The sequence below is a fragment of the Schistosoma haematobium genome, chromosome 1, assembly GCF_000699445.3.
Source record: "Schistosoma haematobium chromosome 1, whole genome shotgun sequence".
NCBI lineage: Eukaryota > Metazoa > Platyhelminthes > Trematoda > Strigeidida > Schistosomatidae > Schistosoma > Schistosoma haematobium.
This window is the reverse complement of record NC_067196.1, coordinates 15,686,380-15,706,387: the sequence shown is the minus strand read 5'-3', so window position 1 is coordinate 15,706,387 and position 20,008 is coordinate 15,686,380. Positions and strand designations below refer to the sequence as shown.

The following is a 20,008-nucleotide window of genomic DNA, read 5'->3' as shown; positions in this document are numbered from 1 at the left end:
ATACTAGATTAATTTGTTTTATTTTAACTTATTTGAAATTTCTGGTTTTATAAATTAATTTATTAAAATAGGTATCCATGCCAATATTGAAGTTGCTCGTTTCAAACAAAATTGAGTATTGGGTAGGAAGTTTATAGAAAATATATCGTTTTGTTATATCTAAATAGTTAGAAAAATTTGTATTTTTGACGTTTCGTGACTTAATCTAAGTCACTTCTTCAAAGTGTTTGCTTACTCTGAAGAAGTGATTTAGATTAAGTCACGAAACATCAAAAATACAAATTTTTCTACCCATTGAGATAAAACAAAAAAATTATTTATTATTAATTTAATAAAAGGTTTTTTTAGGATATTGATTCACTTAAAATATAAAAAAGTTAACACATACTAAGGATACTGTAGTAATTAGATAGAGGATAGTTTAAGATTGTATTCAATTACATTAACTTATGATCTACGGATCATATTGATTTTCATCATTCCCATTTATAATCTTGAATTATTCAGTGACTCTATATCTTAAATACTTTACAATCATTAAATGTTTTCAGTAGTATTTATTAGAATATTACAAAATAAATGGGATACTCAGTCAGTTTTTAATAATCAAACGTTTTCCAACCTGTTATTGGATCTGAACCGTTTTTTTTGTATGTGTGATTTGGATACCACACTAAAAATGATGCCTAATAACTTGGTTTGAGTTATTGACATCAGTGAAATTTTTTTAATGAATTATGATAGAACTTAAACATTTTATTCTGTGAATGATCAAATTTCAATCTAACTATCACTATTAGATGTTTTGGTATACGGAAATTGTAAGATTTCTATAAGATAGAGATGATTTGTAGTTTATGAGAAAGTTTTGGAGGTATCATATTCTCTAAACTGAATGATTCGATTAAGCTTAGTCACAATAAAATTTGCCTGGAAATCTAAAGGATTCAGTGACAACAATGGAAAAAAAAAACCAAATATCATTTACGAGATAAGATGAAATAACTGTGACTAAGACATTACATATAACATTCGTGACTGGCCTTTCTATATGAGTTTACATGCATACCAACCAGCTATTTAAACACCATGACATATTTTCGCATGTAAACAATAATGGATAGGAATTCAACCAAGAAAATGTCTAAATATTGGACAGAGGAAACAAATAAAATCAAGGAATTTTTAGAGTGTGAAGGTCAGGTCACTTATTAACTAATAAACAAATTCCAATTGACCCTACAGTCAGCTAATAGAAAAGGCAAACAAATGAAAGGTCAGAGGTCAGGTTAGGGATGAAGACAATTAAAACAAAGATATAAGGAACGAACATAGAATGATGAGCAAAAACCATTCAAATTTCATGTTAATAAAAGAAGCCTTTTAGTTAAGTGTGGATGAACCCTGATAACTCATTTCCTTCTAAAGTAATGTCCTGAGGATTGTTGTCTAGATGACTAATTAGAGGTTAACGATTAAACCTTTGAGGTTAGAGGACATGACACTTGGAAAAGCTGCACTAATTCGAAGACTACTCTTAGACAGGTGAGTAGAATGATGTAATAGGAGTAAAATTTTGTTTAGATTTTATACGATACTTGCAAATGATGATACCTTATAGATTGACTGTCGAAGTTAATTTAGATGTTTTGTCTCACTAATTAAATATAAAATTACTAAAGAGATCAAGCAGAATAATACCGGAAATAATTAGAAATAAAAGAATATCAGGGCACGAAGTTAGTCAAACGAAAAGAGGAAATGTTGTCCGCATAACCTTTTAAGTTTAGTGAATGATGTTTAGTGGTTTTTTAAATAAAATGAATATGACTTTACCTAAGCAATTTTTAGGACAATTTAAGACACGAATGTTGTTTGACATAACCTTTAAAAAGACTAAAATCAAGTTTTACTGACGAAAGTTTGACATTATAACGCAAAAAACCCATTTAGTTACTTTATTATTATTGAATCATTGAATCACTGATTGTATATAAATATTTGTGAATGGAAGATACAGCTCGGTATTGGGTTCACTCAGTTGCCCATTGCTCCTGGATTTCAAAGGTTATTTAGCTAAAACCAGTCCATGATTTGAAATTTTGAGTTGAACAATCTATACAAAGTTCTATAATTAGATCACTTTGTTTACTTAGGTTGTATTTTTTTTGTTATCTCAATAGAGAATCTCCATTTGTGTCACTGTCAACTTCTCTCTTTATTCTTCTTCAGGATTATTTAAACTAGAAAGATGTCAATGAAGAAAAAAATTCCTTCCATATATAATAATATACAAATAGAATAACAATTGTTTCTGTTCAATCAACAGTGAATATCCGAACTCGTGATTAAAAAAATGCTGGGGCGTGTGAGGATAATCTGCTTGGTTGAACTAAGATTTTGGTTTCCAAATTTTTTAGCATTACAAGTGTGATCCACATGGTAATGAAACAAGCAGATTTTGACCTCGTATTTATAAATAGATTTATTCTAATATCCATTAACTTTAATAGTTTGTTTGAAAACTAGATGAGCAAATATAAACCCGTTTAGCCTAAGGAAAAACAAGTTAAAATTTATGAAAAAATACGAGGTCTAAATTTTTAGCCTATTTAGTCCTGATAAATCTATTATAAGTATATATATATATTGTAAGGTGGTGATCAGGGGTAGTTTACAGGAAACCTTGAATCTAGGTCTCGTGCTGTATGGAACTCACCAGCAAGGTGTACCTGGGATCTTAATGGTACCTGATGCTCCCTGGTAGATTCGACCTCGTATCAACTAGCTTCATGATTAGAGACGTTACCACCGAGATTTCCTGTAGGACTGCAACTAATTGATCAACTGGTCGGTAGAGTTTGATATGCACTAAGAAGGACCTGACATATATTACATTAGTCACTACCTAATGGTCACTCAGGTGTAAATACATCACAGTCCTACAGGTCATTCGTGGCCGGTAAATCTCTGTGGTGACGTCTCTAACCGTGAAGTTGTGTGAAACGAGGTCGAATCTACCAGGGGCATCAGGTACCTCAGGATGATGGATACACCTTGCTGACGAGTTCCGAACAACACTAAACCTAGGCTCAGGGTATCCTGTTAAGTACCTCCAAGCATCACTTTGTTTCTAAACACACTGCTTGCGATGTCGGGTCATCTAGACTAGTGGCCACATTGAGAATTGACCGATAGAATTCTGTCTGCACCAGGAATGGCCTGACATGCATGAAATCGGTCATTACCCAGTGATCGATTAGTTATGAATATTCATTTTCCTTCACAGAACGCAAGGACCATACCAGGTTTTCTTCTAATGCCTATATCATTAGATTCGACAGATCATAAAATTTTTAATTCCGTAATACTGTAACAACACTCTTAAGTATTAAGATTATTTATTTTTAAGGATATTTTCGTTTTATTTGCAAGTGTTTATAAGTTCCTTTTATTGATATAAAGGACTGGGATTGGTCAACCCCTATTAGTATCTGTGTATCTGAACTGACTACTTCAATATTGCCAGTTACAAGTTTTCAGAACAATATAACAGTGAATTTCAGGGCTCGCATTTTGTTCTATTTGGATTTCACAAGCTTCATGTACCTGCATCTTAGTGTTTACGTTCACACTGAATCTATAACCCATTGAGTCCAAGATGAGCTTCAGGATCAAGATACAAACTCTTGCAAATAAAATTCTTATCCCTTACACTAGCTTGTGACTATATTCACTCAGTAACTTTTTAGATAATGCCTTGGTGTTTGAAGTGGCAGGCACTGGGTTCAAATCTGAATGTGAACATTAACGCTGGGATGTAGATGCGTACAGCTGATGAGTTCATGAGAGAACGAAATGTAGATCTTGAATTCTATTGCTAGCAATTATCCAAATTTATTAGATATTTTCGTATCTATTCTTTATTATCACATGGGGATAATTTTTGGATCTATAAACCAGCAGTCATTTCCTATACTATTATAAGTAATACTTGCAGAAGTTGGTAAAACCAGTTTGGTTTCCAAGTGTAGCGATAATTTTTTAATCCAGATGACCATTACTTATGATATTTCCTCAATGGGATCAAATCATTTTGAAGAGGATACCGAAAGGCCAAATGTTATGAATATGAGCTTGAATAATGGTAACCAGCTGGTGCTTTATTAAGTTTAAATTATTGAACAACAAATCTTTATTAAAAAAACCTCTACCAATGGTAACCTTTATGATTTGTTTAGTTCCACCTATAAGAGGATCGGAGGAAGAGATTCAGAGTCCCTTTTACCTTGACATTTATCATTAACTTGGAAATATTTCCTAAACAGTTTGGACTAATTAATATTAAAGTCAAAAACTAGTATGTTTGTTTGTGTAGTTTATCAAACACAGTATACTTAAAGGAAAACATATATATTTATAATTACATCTGTTTGTTTTAATGAAAAAATAATATCCGTTCCTTTTTGGTTTTTATAACTCAGAACTAACAACTTGAATATCTTGACACATCAAAAGGTCATGTGTCCTATTAGCCTATTCATTGTTGTATATCAGGTTTACAGTTTAGAACAATGAGTAGTCTTGGTAAATATTCTAGGTACTCTGCTACCGTATTTTGGCAATAGATTTTTAGAATTAAAGTGACTATATAGTTACTATATAGTTTTAAAAAATTTTAAAATCTATTTATGTATTTCCACTGGAAGTTAATTTTGACAGAGAGAGAAAAATGTTTCATATTCCAAGTTTCAGTTTTGGTATTTAGGGTCTTTGGAATAGTAACACTTACATTTGATAGTCTTTACTAAGTTGCCTTTATAGAGTATTATCACGAGTAACTTCTAGTCACAAAACTATATCAAGATCACAAATATCAGTTTCAAGTGGTATTTCTTGATATTAGTAAAATTCTTTCAAATGTTATATATTTTCCTTAATTATTATCTGCTGATTATCTTATATCTTACTTTCTATCAACTAATTCTTTCTTCTTATACTATATCCTTATATACAATCTTTCTTTTATATATTACCACCACTGAATTAACTACTTCTATGAATTTGGTATTCATCTTGTTGTGCTAATAAAGTGTGGCAACTTGAACCGATGCATATATGTGCCTGGTTGTACGTTGTAGCTAACTGATCTGCTGATAATGGTAAGAGGTATTGAGAAATAGGATTTCATCAGTAAATCAAAAGTAGATTAAGGATCAAATACCAATTGAACGACACTTTTATTTGTTGGAATTGATTAAGTATTGATCCAACCAGGATTGCCAGTCTCGTTCGCAAGATCATGAATCGATTGAAGTTAGACATTAACACTGTCGAGTCCCGGCTCAGTGATCTAGTTGGCTAGGCGCTTGGCGCGAGACTGATGGGTCCTGGGTTCGAATCTCGCGGGGTGCGGGATCGTGGATGTGCGCTGATAAGGGGTCGTACAGTAGGAGGAAATGGCCGTCCGGTGTTCTCAGGTTTTTCATGGTGGTCTAGCTTCAATTGACTCATGATTTCAATCAGTGAAGTTTACTGATTTGTTGAGTTGTGGAGCAGTATGAGTTTATTAACCAGTTGAGGCTGTTATCTGTTAATTCATTGATGTAAACCATAATAATTTAACTAATATTTATGGTCCAGACCGTGGCTGATACTTTCATACGGTGGTCTAACCTTGCTATCATTAACCACTCAGTGGAGCTTTATTATAAGAAAAGTTCGTTCCTTGAGATCATACCATATCAAACAGGTTGGCTGGATAGTGGTAAGATAATAGTCAGCAAATCGAAATTCCAGGAGGAAGTTGCACTCAATCATGCATTGATGCTAAAGGAGTGAAAATTTTCCCATGAATAGTCATCACCTTCAGTGGTACTTTCTTCATGCCATTGACGAGAGACATTGAAAATATCCATCCTGAAATAGTAAATCTCGTCTTTCTATAACGTCTGTTCGCCACAGTCGTAAGCTCTGAAAAGTATAGATCTGGTGTAAAGTAATCAGCCATAAGTAGTTGTTTTGTCGTCTCTGCGTTCAAAGACAAAGTTTTACTAGATCACCACTATCAAACCATTTTTGTTTTCAGGTCTTTCGTGGAGAAATTTCCTTCCACGTTATAAAGTACTAAAAAGTGTGTACCACTAGCGCACTCCTAAATACGTTCGATTTGTGTATAAACTGAAACCCACTCCTTGCTTTCTAATGTTTTTTATACTCCCATCACTGATGCTAATTTTCTGGTTTGTTTTTATCTTTTGCTAATAACCAATGCTAACGATCCCATAATATGAAATGTTATCCCTGATCTCTTTACACTGAACTTAAAGCTATATTTTAAAGCTACTAATATTCAAACTCCGTGTCAAATTGGACATTAAGATTAACTATTTAAGATGGTTGGCTCTTATACCTCTGATATCTAGAACTTGAACGTACTTATCTACTTGAACTCGCCAAAATGGGTAAAGAATCAGCGCTAGGAGCACTTGTTGTATTTGGAGACTGGAAAAGAGCTTGCTGTGGTCTTACCACCGTAGGGAGAGCAACAAATTTGAGAACTAATTCTGGAATGCATGTTTACATTCCGACCACGTATTTGTCCGTTTCTTATTCGACTCGGAAAAAATCTAACATGAAGATGTCCTCAAGCCTTATTCAGAAATGTAAGGACAAATGTTATGTTTACGATAGAATTAGTTAAGCATCTAGTCCATCATGTAGGAAACATTCATCTTTAGATAGGATATCGTGATTCGCTGTCTATTGTAAAAACAGCATTAACATCTGTTAGCTGACCAAACAAGAAGTTATAGGAAAGCAAGTGGATCTCAGAATCTTCTACTAAGCTGATACATGCTTAGCGGTTCATTGCGGAGGGCTCTAAACATCATATAAACTAGAGAAACATACATATGGACTAACGAAAAGTTCATCAAGTGTTCGTCAGCAGTGGTGTTTACGAAAGCAAAGGTAGCTGAAAAGACATCAGCACTAATACTAGTATTACTGCATAAAGAGGTTGAAAAATGTCAGGTGTTAGTGAAATCATCTCTTGAAAGGATAGAGCCTTTATATACTCTCAGACTGGGCGAATAAAATGGTAGGCAGAGTACTTCAAGAGACATTTTCAACTGGCGCTTATATACTCCTCATTTACCCACAACTTGTCTACGACCTGAATATTAGATCAGTATCAGGCCTTAGAAAAGTTGTGAAAGCCACAATCGAATGAAATTAAGTAACTTCAGCTTGTCCTTATGGGTTAGCTCTGGAGGTTTCTCAAGATAGTAGTCCATTTTTCGTAGTCGGGTTAATCAAGATGCTACCTAGAGTCTGAGAGATGGTTGACTGGTTCGATTCTCCCAAAACAAAAATAATAATTCTCATGAATATTTTCAAACTAGGAGATTTCAGTCGTATCAATGTTTTACAGTGATAACAGTATATTTCATGTCAATCTAGATTAAAATACTTGTATATAGTGTGAAAAATAAAGCTAGAAGATAACATAATTATGGGATAATACTAGTTATGTATGGAGAAAAATCTATTTAGTAAAATGAGTTAAGATCGATAGCGTGAAATCATATGAATTCATCTTTTTAAAAATAGACTGAACCATATGTCGAAGTTATTGTAAATAAAGAAAGTTTAATGCGTATTTGAGAACACTTTATAAGAATTGGGGGATGATAGATGTTTCGGTTGCTAACATATTTGAGTAAAAACGGGTGATGCATTTATTGTTAAAGGAAAATGAATATATCAATTTTCTTCCAGTTGATGTGAGTGGAACGTAATTGTGGACCTTGTGGTAGGTCATTCAGAATCAATACAGCTTCTTTTTCCTTGCTGTGATATTCACTATATATCATTAGCGAAAAAGGGTTGTTAGTAGATTTGATCACTTTTTTTCCCGATCATGCAAGTACATTTTCATCAGCTTATAAGAATAAGACCCTTTAAATATGACATGTATCTAGCTACACATATCAATTAAACTCATATCCACAATATAATGTATTAATAAGTTTCACTTGAATTATTATCATTGTAGAGTAACTCTGTGCTTATCATACCTTAACTCTACTTTTAAAAAAAAGAGATTTTTTAAAATGTAACTTAACTATTTTACATCAAATTTTAGTGCTTGAAAAGATTAATCTAAAGAAGTACAAAACATTTTTTTAATCACTATTCTTAAACTGACACGCCAGACCGATAGGTCTTGTGTTCAAATCTCACTGGATGGGATCATGGATACGCACTACTGAAGTATCCCATACTCGGATAAAATGACCATCCAGTTTTTCCAGTTTCATGAATTCAACTATTAACATGTAGAAAGAGAACTTTATTATGATTTAAATTCACTTGGTATTGTTTTACTTGTATCTTCCTATTGTTATTTAAGACTGCAGTTGATCAATCTCATGTTGGCATATGTACATCTTGTGCAGATTGCCTCGATATAGCCTTAAGTCACAAGGTTTTTAAGCAAAGATGGCTAGTGGCCAGCATTGAAATCCAGGATGTGCGTTTCTGGGTTTGAGTTTCGGAGTGAACAGCAACTCTGGGATGCAGGTACATGCAGCTGATGAGTCCTAAATAAGATGAAAAGCACATCCTGGATTCCACTGCTAACCACTATTCATTATGATTTGTATCTGTTGTTAATAGCTAAATCTATGTTACATTATTAAAAAAATATATAATGAGGTTTTATATGTTTTGTACCATTCTCTTATTTCCGTATTAAAAGTGTTTTTTTCCTCATTTTTTGTTGTTGTTTCTAGCCGGAAATATATCCCAATAGATTCAAATGATAATTATTCAATGAAATTTATAAATAATTTCTAATTTGTAAATTGATCCTCTCAATTCAATCTTATTGATCGTTGAAAAAGTCTGTTTTTTTCGCTGAGAGAGAAAGAGGGATAAGGTGGGGGTGGGGAAGAGAAAAAAATCTTTACTCAAATTTTATTATTTTTCCCAAAAAAATTTTTAAAAATTTTTTTTTTTTAATGTTCCATATAAGAATTGATCATTTCATGAAGAATATTACTGAAATAATTTAATAAATCATCATTATGTTAACAAAATTGATCATAATTTGAAAAAAGCATTTCTCTAACCAAATTCTCATAATGAAATTACAATCTGTACAGAATACATCGAAAACAAGTAAGAGCATTTCTTTCTTTTTTTTTGTATTTATATAATCAATATATTGATTAATTGTATTTTGAAAACATTTTGTCTTGTTGTTATATGTAAAGATGGATAGTGGTTAGTAGTGGAAACTAGGATGCGCGTTTTGTCCTATTTTGGACTCGTCTTGAATTTAAATTTCACTTCATTGTACAAGCAAATAGCTATTAGGATTCAGTAGATAAGTGGAGAATGTGATGGCGTTTGAAGTGAACAGTACTGGGTTTGAATTCCGGAGTGAACATCAAATCTGAGATGCAGGTACATTCAGCTGACGAGTGACGAAATAGGATGAAATACACGTCCTGGATTCCACTGCTAGCCATTATCCATCATTGCTTACAAAAAGCTTGTGACTTAAGGCTTTATCAAAGCAATCTGCACAATATGAACATATACCAATAAGAGACTGATCAATTGCAGTCCTAAACATCAATGGGTAGATTCAGACAAACATTACTAAGTGAATTTTTTTGTTTTTTTTATTGCCTCAGTTATTATGGTCTTAGACATATATATATTACTCTTGAAGTGAAGTTTCATTATCATCTTCAATAGGCTGTGATGATTAAGGCTATTTGTGAGATTCAGCAAAGTATTTGGGTGAGATTATAATTTATGGACGAACCAATCAGATATAAGATAACGAGTCTAAGGTTTTGGAGCTAAATTTATTCATACATTTAGCTAAGTAGAGTTGTGACGTCATAGCTGTTGTTAGTTCGTGATGAAAACTGTAAAACTAAATCCTAGCCCTAACCATCAACTGTAAATAATAATTCTAATTACTTACGCTGGTTTATAACCCTCATTTAGTCCTAGTTATTAGGTGAACGTTTTCAAGGTTAACCTAGTGTCGCTCAAAGATCGTTCATAAATTATAGTCTCACCAATATTTGAAATGGTTAGTTTGAACAATGTAACACTTAGGCGTTATCTCTTATAAAAGGGTTCTGGCTTCGCACTGTTATGAAGTTTCATTTGTAATTAATTTTATGTTATCACAATCTATGGTAGAGTAGAAAATCCTCGTAAGCTACTAGTATTTGACCACAGATACTTTGGAAATATTGCTGGCGTCTGCTGGGACCACCGGGTAAGTAATAGTGAGGTTAGACGCAGGGTATTAGTGCATGATGGTATATCAGTTGATAAGGTTGTGAATCTCCATCGACTGATAGGGTTGAGCCACGTGTTATGTATGCCTGAACACCGATTACCACGATGTGCAATGTTAACCGGTGTTGGATATGGTTGGAAGAAAGTTAGGGGCGGCCAAACCAAAACGTGGCATCAGTGCTTAAAGTCACTAAATTCTAGTCTTAGCAATGTTGAGAGATGCAGACTACTTGGTTGGGTTCCGCGTGACTATCAAGTCTCTGGGTGACATGTCTCAGAATCGATCACAATGGCGTAGGTGTAAACACTCTCAACCATCCCTTAAACTATGAGATTAAAATCGCTTCATATCTTTCTTTCTACCAACTAATTCTTTCTTCCTGTACTATATTTTTGTATATTACTACCATTGAATTAACTACTATGAATTTGGTGTTCATCTTATTGTGCCAATGAAGTTTGGCAACTTGAACCGATGCATATATGTTCCTAGTCATACGTTATAGCTAACTGACTGACTCTTTCATTACCCCCCGGCACCCAACTACTATGAGACTCCGTTCAGTGATTTGAAGGTTAAACTCGCTCCACAAGACTTGGAAGTCATGGGCTCTAACCTTGGTGGGGTTGTGGATGCGCACTACTGAGGGGACTTAGACTGAGACGGGACAACGTTTTAGTTCCTCCTGGTTTTTAATGGTTGTCTAGCCTAAGTCACTTCATGATCTCAAGAACATTGAGACAAACTGTCAGTGTACCTAATGAAAAAAGTAATTTTGGGGAATTTCTTGGATTCGGTGTATTTGTGAATAATCTAAACTCATAATCGTCAACCGAGCATCCAAATATTCAATTCTAAACGCTTAGATTTATCATCTAATCAGATTTACTGTATTATTTTTCCCAAATAGACGATGTAACGAAGTAATAAATCTGTGACTATAGGTTATTTTATGAGGACTATGGGTAAGAACAATTTGACACACTTCAAAATTAGTAGCCGTATTGATCATTATTTAGAAAGCAACTGAAAAAAGTCACAACAAATAGGTTATATCTATTTGAATAAACCAATTGTAGCACCAATATTTATAAAATAGATTCAGTTCTACCGATACCAGCAGTGAACTCATGAATGACCTAGTGGGTGTATATAGTTTTTTTTTTCAGATGTAAAATGCCATTTTTAAGGTTGTATGTAAGTAGAATGTTTGTTGATTGATAAATCTTCTAAATGAATGCTCGATTAGATCTCCTAGCCTCTCTTAATAATCCTAGACTGAGTCTACACGGCAATTTTGAAAACATGAAAAAAGGCGTAAAAACTAGTGATCAGGATTTATTTGACTCTAAACAAACCAAATTGATTTATGAGTACGTCACTTTTTATATAATTTATTTACAGTTAGATTAACAGTCAGATTTCTGTAAACTGGACTTAGTTCCATTCAATAATAATAATAATAATAATAATAATAATAATAATAATAATAATAATAATGATAATGATAATAATAATAATAATAATAATAATAATAATGATAATGATAATGATAATAATAATAATGATAATAATAATAATAATAATGATAATAATAATAATAATAATAATGATAATAATAATAATGATAATGATAATAATAATAATAATAATAATCCAACAAGTTACTGTATAAATGCATGTTTACAATATTATAAGATTAAGCATCTATAAACCTCAATATGTAAAAAAAAACACAATTTTATATGTTGTTAACATGCCACTTGATAAAGCTGTTACTCACCATATCATTGATCATCAGTGTAAACATTATTAATTAAGTATAGATGGCTTCATTTATTACCATATGCAGTAATATAAACAGTAGCATGACAAATAAACTCAATATGACGAATCTAACAACATTAAAAACATTTAATAGTAGAAAGTGGACATGCTTTCGGAAAAGACAATTAACCACACATCAAACACCTATTAGTTTTAAATTCAGTTTTATAAATTGATATTGTTTTTATGAATGTTCTAATACTGAAGTTTTCAGGGGGAAATACGACTTCTGTCCATTAAACATAGGATCTTTACAACCTTGAAAGTTTGCTTGATCAGAACAACTGTGCGAGACGCTTGAGATTTTTATGAACTGCAAAGCAAGTTCATGCATTATTGAAATTAGTTTAAGTAGTTTTCACCTCCTAAAGTACATCCCACAGTAGTTATATTTTCATCTTAAATTCGGTATGTTAATTCTAGAAATAAAGAAATCATAAAATCAAGTGCACGTCTGATCCTCGAAAATGTACTTTTTTTAGAATTCCAATATAAAATACTTGATCTGATAATCGCTCTCTCCATTTGTAGTAGTCACTTGTAAAATGACTGTACAGAAAGTAAACTGTATTTTGTGAATAGATTTCGTTTTTTAACAACTACTCTGAGAGTTTTATAAGCAAAGATGAATAGTCGCTAACAGTGGAATCCACGACGCGCTTCTCATCCTATTTGGGAAGCGTGAACATCAACTCTGAGATGCAGGTACATCCAGCTGACGAGTGCCAAAATAGGATGAAATACGCGTCCTGGATTCCACTGCTAGCCACTAGCTATCTTTGCTTTAAAACCTTGTGACTTAAGGATATATCGAGGCAATCCGCACAAGATGTACATATGCCAACATGAGACTGATCAATTGTAGTCTTAAATAACAATGGGAAGATACAAGTAAAACAATACCAAGTTAAAATACTTACAGAGTTGTTTTTGCAATTATGTTGTCGAGTATATTTCAATTATCTCTGCATTATATATTACCAAACTATGTACTTATTTTAAGTCTGTTTGGTAAGTTATAAGAGCACAATATTGGTTCTGTAGTGAATAAGAACACCAGTGGGGACAATCGAATGTATATAACACAAAATTACAGGACTTGTTAATAAAATATAACAATCATCAAGTAAATGCTTAATTTGCAAAATGTCCACCAGTTGTCTCAAAATAACTCAGACTTCATTGTTGTTACATTTCCATACAAATTGCATCCTGTTTCCATTCTTTACTGTTCGATCCTCTTGTCTCTCTGCTGTCAGATCTTCTGTTCACGACTAACATCATATACTACTTATGTCAATATAAGTAGCACACACCACAGTTCTACTTCAAGTTAGTTATATTTCACTTCCTATTATAATGGAGAATTGTAATTTGTTTATGATTATGTAATAATGTGATCAATTGTTATAAACAATTTGGACTATGGCTGATTGCATAAAAAAGACTCAATTCATAGAGTTTGTCACTAACTTAACAAAGTATATGAAGACAAAATAAACAAACAAAAGCTTATTACGAGATGGTTGAGAAGATTTGTAGCTCAGGTAAATGATCTTGATGGAGTTTTGTTCTGTGAGCACAGAACAAAACTCCATCAAAAACTTATTTCTTTTAACAGATTAACATACGACATAGAGAATGTTTAATATATCACATTATCATTGAAAACATTCATACATTTACAAGACTTATATCATTTTAAGTCACTAACCAACCAATAGAATATGAATTGAACTTTAAAACTTATTTCATTGTTGCTTGATAATTAGGACAACATTACCAAAAATTAAAGCTCATTTTTGTTTTTATCAGTGTTAATTGATGTTCTCATGTAATCACAAAGAGGATCTATAAATCAATAGTTTATCCCATACTAAATATTAGAAAGTGTAAATTATTTAAATCCATTTAAAGAGAGGTTTACAGACCTAATGTTTACATTTGATTATAATAGAATATTTTAAAATATAGTCACCTTAGAAACATATTTCTTATTAATTCTTATTATTATATTCTTTATACTTCACAGATATTATGAGAAAAAAAAGAGAGCGTAAACATCGAAGTAAAATGTCTAATACTGTGACATTATCATCTTGTTTGCTATTGTCTTCATCTTTAGACCAAAAGAAAACAGTAAATGATGAATTGAGTGAGAAACGTGTTAATCTAAGAAAAGAACGATCTCGTTTAGCTGCACAAATTAGACGTAATCGAGAAGGTCAAAGTTTAATGCTAATACAAAATGCTCTACCAATATCTTCTCATGTTTTAGGATTAAATTTAGTTCAACAAAATTCAAAATCATCTAATTCGATCAATGGAACGAAACAAATAAATCAATCATCAGAAAATAATAATGTAATTAATTCAGGTACAATTGGACGTGGACAAAAGAAGACTACCTATTTTAATTCATCAATGTCAAACACAATGACAGGATTTTTAACAACAACATCAACAGAACTATCGTCATCTACAATTTCTAATATACCATCAGCTATTAATTTAGAAAAGACTAGAGTACTTCGTATTGCTGGACATACATTATTTCTTCTTAACAAATTGTCTTCCTGTAAGTTATAATGGTTATAGTTAGTAGAATACTTAATGATCTTTCCCCAAGTGGTCTATATAATTATTGATTTCTGTTGAAAGATAAATGTGTAACTATAAAAGTACATACTAGATTATTTTCCAGCTGTATAATCTGTAATCGTCTTTCCATACATGACTGATATTCAAATATGTTGAAGTGATATCGAGTTAAAACATAAAGTTATAATTTTTATTCGTTGAATTCATGAATCAATTAAAGCTAGACAGGCATGGAAAATCTGAAAGCACTGGACGGCCGTTTCGTCCTACTATGGGACTCCAGCATTGCGCATCCATGATCTTGCACACGAGGTTCAAACCCAGGACCTTAGGTCTCGCAAGCGAACACTTAACCTGTAGACCATTGAGCCAGCATCCGACGGTGTTAATGCCTAACTTCAATCAATCCACTACAATATTCACAAACCCCCACCTTGATAAAATTATAATATTGTTTATTGAAACTTTGAAGATATATTTCAATTTCAAACTAATGATACGTTTATATTATTTCTACAACACAGAATTATTATGTTGTTTTGAAGCAAATACTTTGGTTATCATATATGATAAGGCTAAAAAACACGTTGTAGATGGTAATCAAAACATAGAGTTGAAAGATTCTAGCAGAATAGCATGAATTCATTTTATTTTGTTTGATTTTCGTCAGCTGCTTACAGCCTGTGATATTTAAAATCATAATTATACAATAGGTTTAAATTACTTACATGAAAGAGTTTAGTTGGAAGTTATTTTAATGAAACATCAGTATAGTATAGCAAGGGTGTGAATAAATTCTGCCAGAATCTTTGATCTTGCTGTCTTCAAGATGATAAAAGGAACTATCTGTATGAAACATAGAGTTTAATTTGAATTGTATAGGTTTAAGAATGAAATCAGTGAAAGTTCTTTTTGTTAACTTCCTGTCACTGGTTCTGTCTACGAAATATGTTGTTTTGAAGCACAATTTGATGAAATAAATCGATTTCACCGTGGCAAAAATGTAGTGCAATACATGTAGCATAGCGGATTTTCTAAAGACCCAAATAAATAACTTTACCGAAATCACTAACCGATTTAAGTTAGTCAACCGCTGAAAATCTGGTAGTACTGGAGGATCGTGTCTTCCTTTCATGGAACTCAGAAGTGGGCACCCGTTACACCTTAACCACGAATTGAAGTGAGGGCCTTCGTTCTCATGATAGAACACACCCTCTAGATTACTAAATTGGGATCCGATAGTTTACTAGTCTTAAATCAATCCACGATACTGTACGACCGTTTTCTATTGTTTTCGGAGGTTACCTTTCTCATACCTGACACGAATGAACTTCACTGATCACGGTTTCTCATTAGAACTCCGAAATTTTTTCTCGAAGTGATTCACTAGTGAATAAATAATTATTACCAGTATGCAGTTGTGGAGTTTATTGAAGTTCATTTCATATTGATCCTACAAATATTCATTTATATAACTTCATCGATCCGAACTAGGAAGTATAAGTTCCTCAATACAGTAATAATCAATCAACGATAGCTTCATGAACTTGTAGAGCAATTAGAACAACGTACTGCAGCCTATACTCCTTCACAAGGAGTAACAGGAGTAAGTAAGTAAGTACTGCTACTTCAAACTACATTGCACCACAAATTTGAATCGTTGAAATTATTCTCAAGAAATTTATTATTTATGTACATAGATTAATCAATACATTAGTTTACTAAATAAATTCTTCATCTTATTATTTTTATCTTTGTTCATTTATTCAATGATTGAAAACAATTTAGATCTTAGATTACAAGCAAAACTTTGTTTAACTTTAAATAGTCAATCATTGTATGGTATGTTGATTGATGCAAAAGAAATGAGAATTGCTTATGTAACACCTGCTTTAGCTAAAGCTATTGGTTGGTCATGGGTAAGTTTTGTTGATTAATTTCATTTCCTGTTTTTTTTTCTCTTATTAGTTTATATCATACTATCATGTGGATTTTAATACTGTTATGTTATATGTGCATTTAATGTTATAGTAAAGTACATTATAAAGTTCAGATTCTGTGATTATTTTAGGTAAGAATTAAAAGTATATTTGACTGAAAACAAAGAATAATTACTCTAATATCTTAATTGAAGATGTTGCTAAACTAATTCATGCTGATGACCATTAGACATCTTAACTGTGATCCTAGGAGAATGTCTAACCATTAATTACTTAATCAGAATGTAGACTCTGTTGACGAATTGTGTTCTAAGAAACAAGAAAATTACAATGGATATGATTTTAACATGATTAATGAATTTATTGAAAGTGCCAATGGATTTATTAAGACAGAAATCAAAGCAGTTACTAAACGACGATTCGCCTTTATAGCTACAAATTAGTCCCTCTCTAATCAAAAGTAGTTCTTTAATATTTTTCGCATTGCATCAACGTTATTAGGGTGTTTGTTCGTTAGACAGTCTACAAAATACTGTTTTCGATCAAACACTCGATGAACACAACATTGCTTCTGATTACACCTATGAACCCTCCAATAGTCCATGTAAACTGTTTTTCCAGGTAGAACACACTGTCTTATTACAGGTAGAAATGTTGGTGGGTTTCTATTTGTAATTCACTCAAAATGGACTTTCTGCAATGTTTTATGGATCAAATGTCTAGTTAATAATAAGTTAAAATATGTTAAATTTGCATAGTGAAACAGAGTTCGGTTTGGTCGTGGAGCTTTCATCGTTCTTCTGAACGACATCATAAGCACAAACCACAGAGAATAAAACTCCATCAAAATCATCTACCTGAGCTACGAACCTTCTCCACCATCTCAAAATGCAATTTAACCCATCACCAATCTATGAAGTTCACTAACTGGTCGTTGAATATCCAGATGACGATTTGTCACAAATTAATGAACCAACAGTTCTAGTTACGATCCCCGGTAAAGTCATGGTTAAGCACTGAAAAGGAGTCTCACACTAAAACGTGATAGCTGTTCAGGGATCCTCGATTTTCCTTGGCGGTTTAACTAAGGCCCGTTACTTCCCTACTTACTTATGCCTGTTACTCTCAGTGAAGCATAGGCCGCCAACCAGGACTCTCCAACCAACTGCGTCCTGGGCTCTCCTTTCCAGTTATTTCCAAGTGTTATTTATTTCTGCAATGTTCCCCTCCAATTCCCAACATAATATATTCTTTGGTCTTCCTGTTTTTTCTTTCTCTTCCGGATTCCAAGTTAGGGCGTGCCGTGTGATGGGGTTTGATGATTTTCTCAATGTCTATCCTATCTACCAATAGCATCTTTTCCTAAATTTTTTTCCAGCCGGAAGTTGGTTTGCTTGCTTCCATAGTGGGTTGTTGCTAATGGTATCCGACATAAGATATTGATTATCTTGTGTAGACAATCGTTTATAAATGTTTGTAACGTTTTAGTGACGGTTGTGGTAGTTCAACACGTTTTAGCTCCGTACAACAGAACTGTTTCGACGTTTGTATTGAAGATTTTGACTTCGATGTTGACTGAAAGTTGTTTTGTACCCCATGTGTTCTTCGACGGAATGAATGCTGCAGATGCTTTCCCAATCCGTACCTTCACATCTGCATCAAATCCCCCTTGTTTATCGATGATGCTTCCCACTCTTGATTTGTCTGTTCACCATGCTGACTTATTTGATGGGGCGTGGGGTGACATCTAAATGAAGGTCTGTAGGCGCTGCTTCGATGTCTGGCGAGTTCAGTTGGGCTGGTCAACTCAACAGTTTTCCAAAGTGCCTTATCCACCTATTGTACTGTTCTTGAACAGCAAGGACTGACTTTCTCTCTGTTACTGACTGGTCTCTGTGGTTCACTATGTTTCTCTGCTGGGATTTTCGTCTTATCATGTAGTCGTTCCGTATTTCATTCTCTTGCAGCTTCTTCTGCTGTCACTTTTGGGTCTCCCACGTAATTCCTCATTCTGTCTCTAATTCCCCCCTCTTCACCCTCATTTTTGACTCTCTCTTCGAACTGTGCCTTGACTTTCTCTGCTCCTGTTCAACTGTTGTTAATTACTGTGTTCTTGTTCTTCCCCACTTGAATCTTATAGCAGAATATCAATAGAGATCCATCCTTTATGACGGTGCTTCTTGAGGCCCGGCACATTCCGGAACGTCGAAGTTAGTGGTTTTTTGATCCCTTCCCAACTGTCATCCATAGCAGTTTCTTCTTTTTCGAGCAGATCTCGTAAGGTTTAGAACCTGTTGTTGAGAACTATCTTAAATTCGTCGAGTTTGTCATCATCTCGAAGAAAGGCTTTATTGAGCCTCAATAATACTGTCTCTCCGGTGATCTAGTGTTTCTCTAGCCTTAGTTTCATCTTGACACCCACTAGATGGTGATTTGAAGCTATGTCAGTTCCTCTCCTGATTATCATGTCTTCTATCGATGCAAATATGATCGGTCTGGTTCTTTGTAGACTGATCCGGTCAGACCCATATAGCTTTTTGTCTGCGTTTTGGGGGAATATTGTGCTTACTATAACCATCTTGTTGAATGCATATGAGTTTGCAAATCCCTCATCGCTTTCGTTCCTTTCTCACAGTCTATGATGTCCCATGATATCGCGATACCCAGTGTTTTCCGTTCCGACCTTGGCGTTCGGCTGTCCCATTAGGATTGTTAGATCGTTTCCTGAGTACTTCTCTACGATCGACTGCAGCCTCTAATAGAACTGATCTTTATTGTCTTCGTTGTTATAATTGGTTAGTTTATAACACTGGATAATATTCACTTTATTCTCCTAGTTCTTTGCTTTGAAACATGCTATAATAATAATAATAATAATAATAATAATAATAATAATAATAATAATAATAATAATAATAATAATAATAATAATAATAATAATAATAATAATAGTAATAGTAATAGTAATAGTAATAGTAATAGTAATAGTAATAGTAATAGTAATAGTAATAATAATAATAATAGTAATAGTAATAATAGTAGTAGTAATAATAGTAGTAGTAATAATAGTAATAGTAATAATAGTAGTGGTAATAATAGTAATAGTAATAGTGATAGTAATAATAGTAGTAGTAATAATAGTAATAGTAATAGTAATAATAGTAATAGTAATAGTAATAGTAATAATAATAATAATAATAATCCTAGATCCATGAGATTCCCATCCTGTAAGAGCTTTTCGTGCTTCTCTGAACAACATCAGTGCAACTCTTTGTATATGCGAAAAATTTTCTTCTTCATGACGAGA

General features: G+C 32.9%; 1 protein-coding gene across 1 annotated transcript in view; it reads left to right on the top strand.

Annotated features, from left to right (window-relative positions):
- MS3_00003547 (uncharacterized protein) overlaps positions 1-20,008 on the top strand; it is a 62,015-nt gene that overhangs the window by 15,920 nt on the left and 26,087 nt on the right. The window contains exons 2-5 of the mRNA XM_051211371.1: positions 2,233-2,442; positions 8,799-9,186; positions 14,193-14,738; positions 16,550-16,680. Of these exons, the coding sequence (XP_051073256.1) occupies positions 9,150-9,186; positions 14,193-14,738; positions 16,550-16,680 (714 nt within the window). The 5' untranslated portion in view covers positions 2,233-2,442; positions 8,799-9,149. The remainder of the gene's footprint in view (positions 1-2,232; positions 2,443-8,798; positions 9,187-14,192; positions 14,739-16,549; positions 16,681-20,008) is intronic.